At 39.4% G+C, this 13,319-nt stretch overlaps 1 protein-coding gene across 1 annotated transcript; it reads left to right on the forward strand.

Moving 5' to 3' along the window:
- Nucleotides 1-1,407: 1,407 nt before the first annotated feature.
- On the forward strand, nt 1,408-11,141 carry LOC121851878 (coiled-coil domain-containing protein 93-like). The gene is given in 24 exon segments (XM_042345959.1): nt 1,408-1,506; nt 2,922-3,035; nt 3,399-3,493; nt 3,726-3,837; nt 4,008-4,106; nt 4,202-4,258; nt 4,393-4,493; nt 4,737-4,770; nt 5,027-5,116; nt 5,343-5,393; nt 5,551-5,637; nt 6,101-6,217; nt 6,448-6,510; nt 6,753-6,826; nt 7,655-7,736; nt 7,828-7,902; nt 8,286-8,357; nt 8,503-8,611; nt 9,007-9,089; nt 9,578-9,615; nt 10,014-10,098; nt 10,539-10,652; nt 11,086-11,092; nt 11,095-11,141. Coding segments are annotated over 24 exon segments (1,905 nt in total).
- The last annotated feature ends 2,178 nt before the right edge of the window (nt 11,142-13,319 follow it).

The raw sequence follows: 13,319 nt of genomic DNA on the forward strand, positions 1-13,319 counted from the left end.
ACACGGCGTCACAAAGTCAGACCCCCTCCTCAAATATGACGTCACAAAGCTCTGCCCCCCCCCAAATAAAACATGCTTCAAATCGCTTTAAACTGCTGTCATTGTAGTGCGTATTTAATGTGCTTCTGCACTCTGATGTTGTAGGAGAAAACATTTATTTAAAAGTCTATTTAATTAAGTAGAACGTGTTGTCTATATTTATTTAAAGTTGCGCATTTTGATGTGACGTCACATTTCTCACCCCCCCCCTCGTCACACATCGTCACAAATGTCTGACCCCCCCCCCCCCTAGGTGAGTGACGTCGTTTATGGACGGCCCCTAGGTGTTATTTTCTAATTGCTTATGCCTTTAAAGTATAGAAAATGGCTATTATTCCCCACAAACTTTGCTTTTGTGACCAGGATTTATATGAAAGAATGACACAAATGCACAGGTTTTATCATTGAAAATAGGTACATTTCAAAATATCACTGTCCTGGTCACAAAAGCAAAGTTTGTGGGGAATAATAGCCATTTTCTATGCTTTTGAGGCATAAGCAATTAGAAAATAATACTACCCAGGAACAATGTTTTTGTTACACATTGTTATCTGTATCGGTCGTGGGCCTCCCCTAGGTCGAACTCGGCTGTCAAATGAGTAACCTGGTGCGGTGTTATAGTTAAACATCGCCACTGGGGAGACAAAGGCGGCCCGGGCGGACTGGTGGCCACCCCACCACCCCCTCGTGTGCCAGTGGCCTCCATAGGCGCCGCTCGCTAACAGCACTCGCCCCTCCAAGTCTGTCTTTGGTGGTCACGTGGAGAGGGGTGGTGGTGGTCACGTGGAGAGGGGTGGCGGTGGTCACGTGGAGAGGGGTGGTGGGTGGTCACGTGGAGAGGGGTGGTGGTGGTCACGTGGAGAGGGGTGGGCGGTGGTCACGTGGAGAGGGGTGGTGGTGGTCACGTGGAGAGGGGTGGTGGTGGTCACGTGGAGAGGGGTGGTGGTAGTGGTCACGTGGAGAGGGGTGGTGGTGGTGGTCACGTGGAGAGGGGTGGTGGTAGTGGTCACGTGGAGAGGGGTGGTGGTGAGTGGTCACGTGGAGAGGGGTGGTGGTAGTGGTCACGTGGAGAGGGGTGGTGGTGGTCACGTGGAGAGGGGTGGTGGTGGTCACGTGGGAGAGGGTGGTGGTAGTGGTCACGTGGAGAGGGGTGGTGGTGGTGGTCACGTGGAGAGGGGTGGTGGTGGTGGTCACGTGGGCGGAGCGGTGGTCACGTGGAGAGGGGTGGTGGTGGTCACGTGGGCGGAGCGGTGGTCACGTGGAGAGGGGTGGTGGTAGTGGTCACGTGTAGAGGGGTGGCGGTCACGTGGAGAGGGGTGGTGGTGGTCACGTGGGCGGAGCGGCGGTCACGTGAGCAGAGCTACTGCGATGGCGGCTGCTGCGGCTGCACCGCAGCGATCGCGTGCGGGGTCGAGAGTGGCGGCGGCGGCGGCGGCGCAGTACGACCAGGACGGGCGTCTCATCGAGGCGAGACACACACACGACGGCGGCGAGATGTACACACGCACCACACGTGTACTGAGAGAGCGAGAGGTCATGGGTAGAAGCGTACACGGAGGTGGCAGGGAAGGGTGGGGGGGGGGTGTTTTAAAAAAAATTAAGTTTTTATTTATTTTTTGTCGCCCTGAGATCCTGTGAGAGCCATCGGCTCTGGAGTCTGTACCCCTGCGCAGTGCGCGGTACAGAGACGGCTGGGGGGGGCAGCTGTGTGTACAGTAATTACGCGTGCGGAACTTCTTTCGCACCGTACGTTACCGACCGTGCTCATCGGAAGTGCGATGAGCACGGTAGGTTAGGGGGGCAGGCACTTAGGGGGGCAGGCACTTAGGGGGACAGACACTTAGGGGGGCCGGGCACTTAGGGGGGCGGGCACTTAGGGGGGCCGGGCCTTAGGGGGGCCGGGCACTTAGGGGGGCAGGCACTTAGGGGCCAGGCACACGGAGAAACGTGGCGAGAGAGACGAGACGGTGTGGAATTCGCACAGAGATGGTTTACACGGAGAGAGGGGGGAGTGAGGAAATCAAGTGGGATCCAGACACGGAGGGGTATGCAGAGAAATAGGCGCACATTGTGCACAGAAACACGCACGGGCGTTACAGAGAGGTGCAAATATGCACCCATGTAAATATGGTTCTAATATACTCTTAGGTTTTTTCGGTAAAGTCACGTAAGTAAAAAAAACCTAAGAGTATGAATCATTGCAGTCACGAAAGCTTCAAATGTAGAATGGTTATAATGTAGTCTATACCATACACATAGATGGGTATACAGTACGAGAAACGGATGCCTAGGTACACAGTGACAGTGAAGGATGTACAGTACCACTGCACGCAGATGCACAATGGAGATATTCACCGCACAGTGGGTAGAGCGTATGTACAGCATATAGCGAGAAGGAGGAAGTGAGATTCTGAACCGTGCAGACATTTGCACGACTCCTAACCGAAGAGAGATGACCGACTTACACGGACATACACAAACGAAATATATTTGGTTTATAATATTCGCTCGTTTTGCTGCTCTCCTGGTAGAACAGCAGCGAATCGTGTTAGAGTAGCCTTGGCCCATCGTCTTTTCGTCTGGGGTTGGAAGCAACAGCACCACCTGCTGGAATAATCACTGTAGTGTCTGTCATGATTAGTTGGTTGTCCTTTGGTTAGACTTACAGTCACACCGCTCCCCGCCATAGGAACGTGGAGTTTTTAACACTAGCACAATACCTAATTGAGATATGTACCACCAAGGGGTTTTTGGGCATTGCAACAGCATTTGTTTCAATGGAATGAGCCACCCTTCTGTTCAGCAACAATGATGACTGTTCAGTTAGGTACATTGTTGTGTTTGTGGTTACACTAACGATTAAAGTGCATTGCCGTGTGTAGGTGGAGACGCGAGAGGATGAAGAGCAAGGCGTCAAACTATCAGAGATCCTTGAGCTGTTAGTTGCTGCTGGCTACTTCCGTGCTCGCATCAAGGGGCTCTCATCTTTCGATAAGGTGGAATTTATGTTGCCTATTTTTGCATATTGAAAGCATTCTTAGATGTGCAAAATGTCAATGTAATGCTGCTGGGTTTTTTTTATTTCTGATTAATATGCGGGACGGCGTGTGCATGTTTTAATGAATGCATATAACTTTGTTAGTTTAGCTTATTGTATTATAGAGACCTGAAAAAAATCTTAAATGCAAGACCCAGTTATATATTTTTGCTTTGAGAGTACTTAACTGTTAGAAACAATTGACAAACAATATCGTTTATCGCCCAAAAAATGTCTCACTGGAATATGTATGTTTGGTTAACAATTGAAGCCACCGTTAAATAAACGTGCTTTCATTAAAGTTGTTGTTGTGTGTTTGTAGGTGGTTGGAGGAATGACATGGTGCATCACTACGTGTAGTGTTGACATTGATGTTGACTTGCTCTTCCAGGAAAACTCCACCATCGGCCAAAAGATGTGAGGTTTGGAAAAGCATAACCAGATTTAAAACGTGAATGTCAGGCTATTGATGTAATACGTGTCAATGAGTTCCATAAATGATGAATCCCTGCAGTCACGAAAGCTTTAAATCGAAAAATATTCATCCTTGTTATTCATCTGTTTGTACAAATGAGATTTTTTAGTAATTTGCCATGAGACAGTTTTACTAGTTGAATGCTACTGCTGCTTCTGTGTATTTTCTTCACAGAGCCTTGACTGAGAAGATAGTGTCTGTTTTGCCGAGCATGAAGTGTCCTCATCGGATTGAACCCCATCAAATCCAGGGTTTAGACTTCATACACATATTCCCTGTTATCCAGGTAACTTTAACAAGATTGTAACACTTCGCATTCTGCCACTAATATTTTTCCAAAACATAAGTGAACGCCTTCTATAATAAATGTCTAATTTTGTATATGAAACACATTCTATAGTTTTACATGAATCTATACAAACTGTATAAAAACACAATGAAATGTTTGTTTTTAAGTGGTTGGTGAAGAGGGCCATAGAGACACGAGAGGAAACGGGCGACCACATTAGGGCTTTCTCCATCTCCCAGTTTAACAAGAGCCGCAGACTTCCAGAGGCAAGAATTTCATCAATTGTGAATTACATTTAAGCGTTCTAGAACATGCATGTGAAGTTTTGAAAAATAATATATTTTTTGCATTTTTTTGTCAGGATGAGGAATTTTTGGAGCGGAAGGGAAAGGCGACCATGGCTTTGCTAGCTGCTGCTGTAAGTTTCTGCATGCAGTATCTCACTGTACGCAGTGATAACATGTCATAATTTTACATGAGTGTATTGTGAAATGCTTCACAAAGCTACTTCACTTTGCACTCCCTTTTTAACCTTCTCGCCGATATCCACAGGAGGAATACAAACCCCAGAGACGATACCGGCGACAAGTTGGAACAGACTCTCTTCTGGATGAAGAGTCACGTGTGCAGTCTACGCTTCTAGAGTATGGCAGGTAATTAGTGAGTGAGCATATAGGTACATCATTAAATAAAGCAAGATTAAATGAATATAATTACTTCATAATAAAAATGTATTGAGCGCACTAGATCATTAATATAAAATGTACAGGTAACACGTAATTAAAGCTGTAATTCAATAATTGTCATTTTAGTCATAATTGATTGTGCGTTTTCATCCGAAACGCTTTTTTTCAGTGGTTACTTTAACCAGGCCCCACCCTTTGTCCGTTTTGCAGGAGGTATTGCTTTATTCAAAACAAGAATGAGAAGGTGAGTGTATTGTTTTTGTATGTCTGTAGTTGCCACTGTCTGAATTATATAATTAATATATACACTCTGACTGAAGACCAACACATACTAAACATTCACATATACATTTTTATAATTGTCAGTATTTATGACTTTTACAACTGCTGTTGCATATTTCCAAGGGAAGTATGAAATTTAAAATGCATTATGGTTAGGTCAAGCAATGCAAATGTGAATTAAGTGTAGTTATGAACAGCATGTGCCTTGTGTGCTTTAGGTGGATGACCGGAAAAAATCTGTGCCAGGTGCCGCAGCAGTAGGGAAAGCACAGACAACTGAGGAAGAGGAGCTGCAGGCTGCTGATGAGGTAAGTCCTATTTAGAGATTTAAATAATCCATCGGTATTTTAAAAAAAACATGAAGCTGTTACAATCATGTTTTATGCAGTTTGAGTGGCAGTTTATCAAATGGTAAATTTTGGTGATTGAAAAACATTTTCTGGCCAATTATTTGTGTTTTTTAGTGTGTACAATAATCATACATACTGAAAACCACTGAATATTGATTTGGTCAGCTTTGTTTTATTTTTGCAGATTCGCATCAAGACTCTGATGAGCAGCATGGCTGCCATGGCAACAGAGGAAGTATGTATTTCGAAATATTAAACTACATTCACATATAAATATATATTGCAATATATTAACTTTAAGCACATTTGCCTACTTGGTACCCTTATTTCACTTGCTATGCTTATTATTTTAGTATTGTGAAATGACCATTACGTTGTATTTTTTGTTTCAGGGGCGTTTAACAGCCAGCACAGTTGGTCAAATTGTTGGTCTTCAGTCAGAGGAGATCAAACAGATTGCTTCAGAATATGCAGAAAAGGTATTTATTTTGGACTTTAATTTTCATATCAAAACATGATTTGAAAAAAAAACAAATTGACAGTTCTGATTTCTTTTAAGGGTTCAAATATTTCCATTTACATGATTTCATTTTAATGATATCTTTACCATACATTGTCAAAATTACACCTGAATTACTACACTTAATTTGAGACAATTTAGTTGTAAAATATCAACATGTATCACAAAGCAATTGCTGTATTAAGCTACTTTCAAACTTTTTCCCGATCACATTTTTTAAGTTGGTTCTATTAAATTGCAGGAATTCGTAGTTTTTTTACCTTAAGTATAAGCTACTTTTCATAGTTGAAACCATCGTATAAACATGCAAGACTTGATTCTACTATACGTTCTGTGAGCTATGGCTTAATTTCATTATCGTGGTTATAACATTTTTACATCTTCCTTGGAATACTGATTAACACTCTGAATTCTCTTTTCAGCAATCAGAGCTGGCAGGCGAAGAGAAGACAGAGAGGCTTGGTCCAGTACAGCAGCACAAACGCTTGGTTGTTTCGCTTGGCAAGCAGATTTCTCAGAAGGAACTCCAGCTGGAGGAGGTAACACTTGTTTAGCTACACATGCAGACTATTTTTATCTTTCCGCAAAACCTCTTTTTCAAAATTGGGGCTGGGGCATGAAAAATACTTAAAAAGTTATATTTTATGACTAAATCATTGTATAAAAAGAGCTCTAAGGAAATTGTATATACATATGTATGTTGACGATAGTGTTGTTTTCTTCTGTATTCCCACTTGAAAATTCTAATCAGCTCGCATGTGTGTTACAGATAAAGGCCAAGCATACTGAGTTGAAAGTTGCCTTTGAAGCTGCGAAAGAGAAGCTTATGGAGGTACGCGTGCAATTGAAGCTCACCATTTTTAGACATGTTCAAGTTCACTATGTTATTGTATTGTATTACAGCACGTGTAACCTTAGCTTTAGACAATTGTAAAAAATGTCTCCATTCCCATGATTTATAATTACTCAGACTCATAATGGCATGTTATTGCATGGTAATACTTTTTTTTAACATAGCAATACAGGTGTGTTCATGTGAAGGATGTTGCACAGATTTAAGTGTGTGTTTTCCAGGTCGAGAAGCAGGGAGATAGTCTCAGGAAGGAGATGGGACAGTTGGATTCCATGGAGAGCCAGGCTGATTCAGCGTAAGAAAGCCTACCAAATACATGTGTACATTATCCATGTATAGTTGTACTAAATACATGTGTACATGATTCATATCTAGTTGTATTAAAATGAGACTAGACTTTACTTTGCTACCCTGCACATTATTCTCCCAGCATGGATTAATGTGTGCCTTTTCTACCATCATTTTTAAAAGCATAAACATATGCTTAAATATACGCAAATAAATGTGATTCATAACATTCACTTTTGCGAATGTCTTATTGATTGTACCATTCAGAATCATGTAAGAGTTTGTTAAATATTTTTGAGCTTCCATAGTTACTGTGTATGTATTTTGCAATAATAGTTTTGCATTTTTTTTTCAATAAGAACTTGATACTCTTTGGGTCTTTCAGAAGAAGGGAGAGATTCTCAGGAAGGAGACTTTACCGAAAGACCCAAAGAGTATGAATTCCTGCAGTCATGAAAGCTTTAAGTCAAGATTTAAGAACTTGATCATTTATATGATGACATTCTGTAGAACTCACTGTTTGAACATATATATATATGCATTGTGGATGCATCTAATTTCCCTTTGACTGTTTATATTGTCTCATACAATATATATTAAGAACATCTTGCATCTTGCACTTAAATAAACCATTCTAAATAAAAAATATATATTTTCATGAAGCACATTTCTCCTTATGGAAATTAAAGGATGTCTCAAGTTAAACAGTCCCATTTTGGCATAATTCACTCAGACATTGAGGGACGGCACCATTGTGTTGTAATATTACATTGTTAGGAACTATAGGAAATTAATTTCTGTTGATGTATTAATACTAATTCCACAATTGCTCCAGTGTCTTGCAGAAGCTGAGAGCCCTGGTGGCTATGAATGAAAGCCTCAAGAGTCAAGAGCACGAGTTCCGTGCTCACTGCAAGGTGACATGTAATTCTCTCTTCATTGTATTGTTTTGCATGATTCACATTTACTACGTGTTTGTAAATAACATTGAATGTATGTTTTTTATAGGAAGAATTGACACGTCTACAGAGCAGCATTGAAGAGTTAAAGCTTCAGACCAACAATACGACTGGAGAAGAGGCTGTAAGGAGATATCCGCATTTGCATAAATTGGCCTCATAAAAAAAAGAAGATACTTTATAAACTGCTGAGCCTGTGCTTTGCATTTAGAAAAATGGAATTTAATCACTTTCAGTTATTTAAATCGATGATAATGTTTTATTTAAATACCATGAACACTAATGCAAAAGCATAGAAAGTACATAAGTGATTTAAATATTTTAATTTATAATTTATGTATTGTTCAATATATAATTTATAGTGTTCATTTAAATATAACTTTACATTGAATCACATTACTTATACATAGATGCATAGCAAATTGAGTACAGATATTCTGAAACCATACGTGTATGCCAATCCAATCATATTAGTACTTTATAATTAAACAATAACTGTTTTTTTAGGAACAAGACCAGTTGATTGAAAAGCAATACCGCACGGATATCGACAAACTGCAGAAGATACGCATGCTCTTGGCAAGTAACACAAACTGTTGAAACAAAGCACAAATGGATAAAATTGCACTCGCTAAACACAACAATGGTTTACTCGTAGAATGCATCGTGATTATACAAAACATATAATTTCTTCTGCTTGATTTTGGTGTGTTTTTTTTGTTAGGGGAGGAGAAACCGAGAGATTGCCATCTTGCAGCGCAAGATTGATGAAGTCCCCAGCCGGGCTGAGCTGACTCAGTACCAGCGTCGCTTTGTCGAGCTCTACAGCCAGGGTAGGAAGAAATAATCGTCATGAAATATAATAACAAACAGAACAGAAGCATTTGCAGGCACCTACAAAACAATACGTACTTCACCCTCCTGTGTTAAAGATTGTGAAGCATTAACCACATTAGGTTTGACTGAAGATACCTGAACTCTCAACCAATTTTGCGATAAAACATCGGCGACACTTGCACGAAACGGCGATGATAACTTGCCTCTTTTTGGAATGTTTTTTATTTTAACAATTTCCAGTGTAGTTTTATGCAAACGTGTATGCATTGGTGCTGAAGAAGAGCATTCACGTGAGCTTCATTATTTTATAACATTTACCGAAGTGTTAATAATATCCCGTGCTGTATTGTGGTCTGGAGTATATGAAATCCACATTTTCTCCGATGTGTAGTGGCTGCCACCCATAAAGAGACAAAGCAATTTTATACTTTGTACAACACGCTGGATGACAAGAAGCTGTATCTGGAAAAAGAGGTATGCTATGTTATTTTGAAAAAAAGTGTATCAACTATAAGTAATACCTTTGATCGGGTTTATTCAGAATATTAGTTTGTGCATGGAAATGTGAGTAATTACAACAAGGTTATTTTTCCAGTACTGAATTAAAAGGAATCAACACTTTTTTGTTTGTATAGTTTAACATAATTGGCACAGTTGGCATCCACTTTTTTACTGGAAGGACCTTTCCAACTAAATGTGTTGATGGTATTGATTATTGTAACAAAAATATTGTGTAATGTGCCTCACTTGTTTATTGCAGATAATCATTAATGTATGTTGCACTTATTTCGCACCGTACGTAGCCAACCGTGCTAATCAAAGGTGTGAGGGAAGGACAAAAACTAAACCCAAAAAGCCAAATTATTAATAAGATGGAAAATGTACAGGAGTATTTAATTGTTTTATATTTAATTGAGTTGCCTATTCGTAAAATGAACATAACACATTTTACTGTCTCTTAGGTTAATTTGCTGAATTCCATCCATGACAACTTCCAGCAGTAAGTATGTTTAGGTGATTGGTTATACCATGTATTGTTAAAAAATATATAACTTTAATAATGACACTTATTTTCTAATACTGCATCCACAACCCTCATGTGCAAAACATATTAACCACATTTGGCTCTACTTAATATAACTGACAGATCAATCGATGTCTTGAGAGAACATCAGCTTTACTTTAGCCAGGACAAAACACTGATGATAATACTTGAAAACTATGTAATTAGACTTATCTTGCATCAGGATTGGAGCCAAGAGAATAGTGTTCAATCTATGTCAGGTTTCAGCTGGTAGAGAAACAATGTCGCTAAGTCATTTGGAATAGCTGGACAGTTGGTGTCGTCATTTTTATCTCAATTGTAAGAAAGCTCCCTGTGCATTGTGATTTCCAAAGGGCCATGGCTTCACAAGGTGGCAGAGAGCAGTTTCTGAAACAGCTGGAGCAGATTGTGGAGGGGATCAAGCAAAGCCGTGTAAAGGTTAGCGAGTGAAAATGTTCTTTGGAAGAAAAATCCCTGTAATTTTCCGCTGGATAAGCTTCATTGCTTTTTCACATGTGCAAGGTATCATTAAAATAGTTACTTCCTTGCATATATTTTTATTGCATATTTTCTGCATACATCCTCATGTATTTGTAATTCATTGTGATTGATGTGGTTTTATATAAAATTGTACAAATATCTGCAATTATGAATATAATTGCAGATATTCCCTGTGTGCAAGGGTAGGTATTATATGCCGATAAGAGGATTTCCCTTTGGCAATGCTTACAAAATATAAGTGGACATATAGGTCACAAGATGGTATACTTTTTTTTATTGCTACACTGATTTAATTGCACATTTATATATAAGTGTCTGTTGGTTATACTCGTGTACCTTTATGTAAACTTCAAATGGTCCATGTCATTGACCTGCAGGTGGAAAAGAAACGTCAGGAGAATAAGATGAGAAGGGACCAACTTAATGATGAACATCTTGATCTCCTGGACAAACAACGCCTTTATTTCAAAACCGTGAAGGACTTCAAAGAGGTTAGATTCATTTTTATATTTATTGGGAGTACTTCTTAATAGTCATTTATAATCCCAGGCAAATGGAGTTTCAAACATCTTATTTAGAAAGCTTACATGTAAAAAAAATCAAATAACAGTACTTTGTTAGTAATTACTTTTAAACATTTGGAAGCATACTTTCAGAAAGGTTAATTGTGTGAAATGTTGCGTTGAGTCATGATGCTTATAATAAATCCCAATGAATAAAAAATTACATTATAACACGATTAAATGTTTCCACATGAAATGTATTTACTCCTCACAACTGCTCAGAATACTTTTAGTGCACGTGACGAAGACAACTTGACAATGGCTTTTTGGGTCATTGCAGTTACATTGCTTGATCTAGATATTGAGATGAAAGTGGCTGAGTTGCATACTCTAATATGTGTATTGGCCTGTATCTTTGCAGGAGTGTCGCAAAATGAAATTCTTCTGTCCAAGCTCAGGGCAAAGAATATGGCCTAAGGAACAAGAAGGGTGGAAACACCAATTGTCTGCACAAATTGCAACTGGTTTCACTTCGAATCACATCTGTCTTAAAAACAAATGTGTGATTCTGTCGTTCAGCTGTCATCCACAATCTGGATGTATCTGTGTTTGTCCAGAGAAGTCCTTGACCAATTTTAATAAACGGTGTCATTTAAAATGTGATGCACACATGGTAAAAATTCCCAAAATATGTTTAACCCAATTATTTAACTCGGCATGCCCCACTCTTTTACAATAGTCTCAACAATAAATCTGTGGTTGAAAATCAGGGCTGGAGGGAAGTTTAATGTCAACGGGTTTCCTGCTGGTGAATTTATATTTAAATGTTTATAATTTTGGCACGATATGATTTCATGGCTTTTGTTACAGCTTACTACCTTGCACAAAAACATCAACCAACTGAAATTTGTGTGCTGTGAAGGTTAACGTGAAATTCTTTCATTTTGCAATAAAATATCTCAAAGTATCCGTTTGTTGCTGAACAAGTATGGTTTTCACTCAGATTAATTATGAGCTTAAATTAACATCATGTTAATATTGCATACAAGGAATTCTGCAATATTTCACTCGATTTTAATTTGTTATATTGGTGTATTTTGATTAAAATTGATCAATTTTATGAGTTTTTACAGGCCTATAATGCAGGTCTGTCAAAACTCTAAATCGTGAGTCATCGTTGGGCCCACTTAAACCAAGCCTCCAGCATCTTTGAATTCACCTAAGCAAAACATCTTTAGTTCGCAGTTTACCACCCCCAGTTCGAGACTTATAACCTGCGGCACCACTGATCTGGAATCTCGGGAACCGGCAAATTCAAATTCTGCCAGGAATCTATAGCACACCACATCGGTGGTGTCCTTGGATTATATTTTATCATGTTGCGATTTCAGAATTTTTCTGCTCATGGCAAAGAGGCTACTTGCATCTTTGGTGCAATGCAAATGTTTTGCCAAAAAAAACTCGTGGGTTTTCCAGCAGCAAATACTAGATGCATTTGTCTGATCTGAGTATCAAATTAAATATTTTTTACTTTGATCGCAAGTATAAAATGTCAAACATCCTTTAATTTAGATGCATAGTGCATATTTGCTACTTTTGGGTCTTGAAGACAATTTGAACCTCAATCTGCGATTTTTTTGCTGAATAATGAAGCCGCTCTCCATGTTTATGCACTTCCCCTGCAATACACTGTTTTCACGGATTCACGGAGTTGGTCAATTCTTGTGACGAACGGCACCACGTGACATTTGTGTTCACGGATTACGGAACTAACCTCCCCGGTGCTGTTCACATTAGAGGTTCTGTGCTCCATAGTTCATCCCCATGTCAACGTGGATGGCGAGTTCGGCTCTATAAAGACTTACCTTTAGGTGATATGAAGTGACTATCTCGCTCCGAACGTGACGTTTGTAGTAAATGCAGTGGGGGTCAGGGTATTTGGGGTAAAGGTTTTGCATCGGTTGAGTACACATTTGTATCTCTTTGTATTTTTTTGTTCATTTATTTACTGTAATCGTAATACATTTACCTATCCCGCATACAGTACATGTCATCTGCAAGCATTCTTATATTGAAAAAAAACATAAATCTTCCATTGAATAAATGGTATGGTACATCTATTTCCTCCTGTAGGTATATATTTTCATTTTGAATAAATCTCACCATAATTAAGCACGGTAACATTTGCTATTCGAAGACGGTTTCCACCTATCCGGGTTTGTCCCGGGTAATCTGGGGATTGGTATCTGTGTTCAGGTGACGGATTCATTTGTACCGAGATCCGGTGTTATTGATAATTATAAAATATTACCGCGCAATTTTAATTAACCTAGGCTGAGAAATGTGTCCGTGTTTGGTTTATTTAAAAGGTGTTAACCCTGGTTCTTCATATCGCTTCTGAATATATATCACCTATTTTTGTCTGCGTAGTTCTGCTATCCCCTGAATACGTATTCTCTACAATATTACTTTTCCTATCATTTTATGAATGCATTGCATCAACTATCATCTATCTCTTCCGGACACATCACATACACCTCTTATGAATGCATCTGTTTATCCTCATGAACATAACTGTGAATGCATCGCTGCCATTATCTCCATCCTTTATGAATGCATCTCTCGCCTTTTGATTTTTTTTTATTGCTCTAACTT

This window comes from Callorhinchus milii, unplaced genomic scaffold (assembly GCF_018977255.1).
Source record: "Callorhinchus milii isolate IMCB2004 unplaced genomic scaffold, IMCB_Cmil_1.0 Scaffold176, whole genome shotgun sequence".
Classification (NCBI taxonomy): Eukaryota; Metazoa; Chordata; class Chondrichthyes; order Chimaeriformes; family Callorhinchidae; genus Callorhinchus; species Callorhinchus milii.